Below are 1,534 nucleotides of genomic sequence, written 5' to 3'. Positions count from 1 at the left end.
CCACGCTGGACATCCCTACTCCCAGGGGTCGATTTGTGCGGGGCCTGGGCGACATCGCAAACATTCCCTTGGGGTTCCGCAAATGCCAGACCTCCACAGCTGGGCATTCTCCCTCAGGATCATTTGCATCAGCTGTGTACCAGTGGCTGTAGTCTGCAGTGGAATAGGAATTATTAATAGCTTATTTTTTTAACTAATATATTTTTTTGAAGATAAGAACAAACATTTCTCCAATGATAAAATTAATGGTAATTTCAAAAGTTATTTGTAACATTAGTCTACTAGTTGTGTTACTAATGGTAGTAGCAATTACCTCATTCAAAATTTGCATTTTTGTAATAACTCAAAGCAGGTATGCTTTGCTAATAAGGAGATTAAAGAGTCTAATTCCTCATGGACTTTCCTAATAGCACTTTGCACTTCCTAGAAATTATGCAAATTGCACATCTTTAAAAATAACAATGTTTATAGTACGTTCAGACTTATCATTTTAAACAAGGGGTTACACAGAATCTTGAAGATTTTCACTTGAGAACTAACACCATCAGACCCATAAACCCATATCTATTTAGTGCACAGAAAAGAAAGCAGCCTCCACTATCAAGAGTATGTACACATGCCACCCTTGCTATAGCATATATAGATACCATCTGGCATCACTGGGCTTAGAAAAATACACTGTACCACTTCATTAGCTTTGCTAATAAACACAAAAAATACACATATAAAAATGAAAACAATTACAGGCAAACAAGAACACAGTATTAAAAATCACAGGCTATTTACCATTAGTGATGAACTTCTTCTTCATTCCAATTAACCAATTCTGCCATGTTTCTACAGAAAGCCAGTTACTTGCAAAGTTCCGCACTTCCTCTACCAACTTGTACACTTCAGCTGTACGGTGGTCTGGGCTGACAAAGGAGCGCTGTGCTAGCCAGTACTGAATCGGAACACAGCACATTAGCACACATAGCACAGCAGCATCACGGCCAAAGAAGGGCATTGCAAGACCTACAAAGAAATGAACCACATTTTATAACATGATAAAATAACAAGTGTATAATTTTTCCTGTAGCTAGTACATACTCACTTATCATAATAATGTATAAAAAGCTGGTTATCATATCAGAGTAAATTTACTAATACACTAGCATTGACTCAATTATCATGGGTTACAACCTATAAGCATTTGGGTAACAGATCTCTATCACATATATTCTAGCAAGAAAGAGCTTAAAGTCATTTCAGCAATATAATATTAAATACAGAATCAAGCTATATTTTCCATAAATATACATAGTGGAGGTTTGCCAACCTTTGGAATAGCACCAAATGGCCAAAGGCACATATTCAACAGATCCTGACAAGTTTCAAGTGGATTTGGATATTACATAAACCATATAGTGACAGTTATCTCATTTCACATGCACTGCAGGTATCATAGAAACATTTATATTATCAATGCATAATCTATACAATAATCAATTTAACACATTTGCGATCAATAAGGAGATTGGAGATTGGGATCTAA

The 1,534-nt window shown here is 36.0% G+C and overlaps 1 protein-coding gene across 1 annotated transcript in view; it reads right to left on the bottom strand.

The window, feature by feature from the left end:
- Window positions 1-19: 19 nt before the first annotated feature.
- LOC119587788 overlaps window positions 20-1,534 on the bottom strand; it is a gene marked incomplete at its 3' end in the record, with an annotated part of 7,949 nt that continues 6,434 nt past the window's right edge. Inside the window, 2 exon segments of the mRNA XM_037936485.1 lie at window positions 20-153; window positions 787-1,014. Of these exon segments, the coding sequence (XP_037792413.1) occupies window positions 20-153; window positions 787-1,006 (354 nt within the window).

The sequence above is a fragment of the Penaeus monodon genome, chromosome 23 (assembly GCF_015228065.2).
Source record: "Penaeus monodon isolate SGIC_2016 chromosome 23, NSTDA_Pmon_1, whole genome shotgun sequence".
NCBI lineage: Eukaryota > Metazoa > Arthropoda > Malacostraca > Decapoda > Penaeidae > Penaeus > Penaeus monodon.
This window is presented reverse-complemented; position numbering and strand designations above follow the sequence as displayed.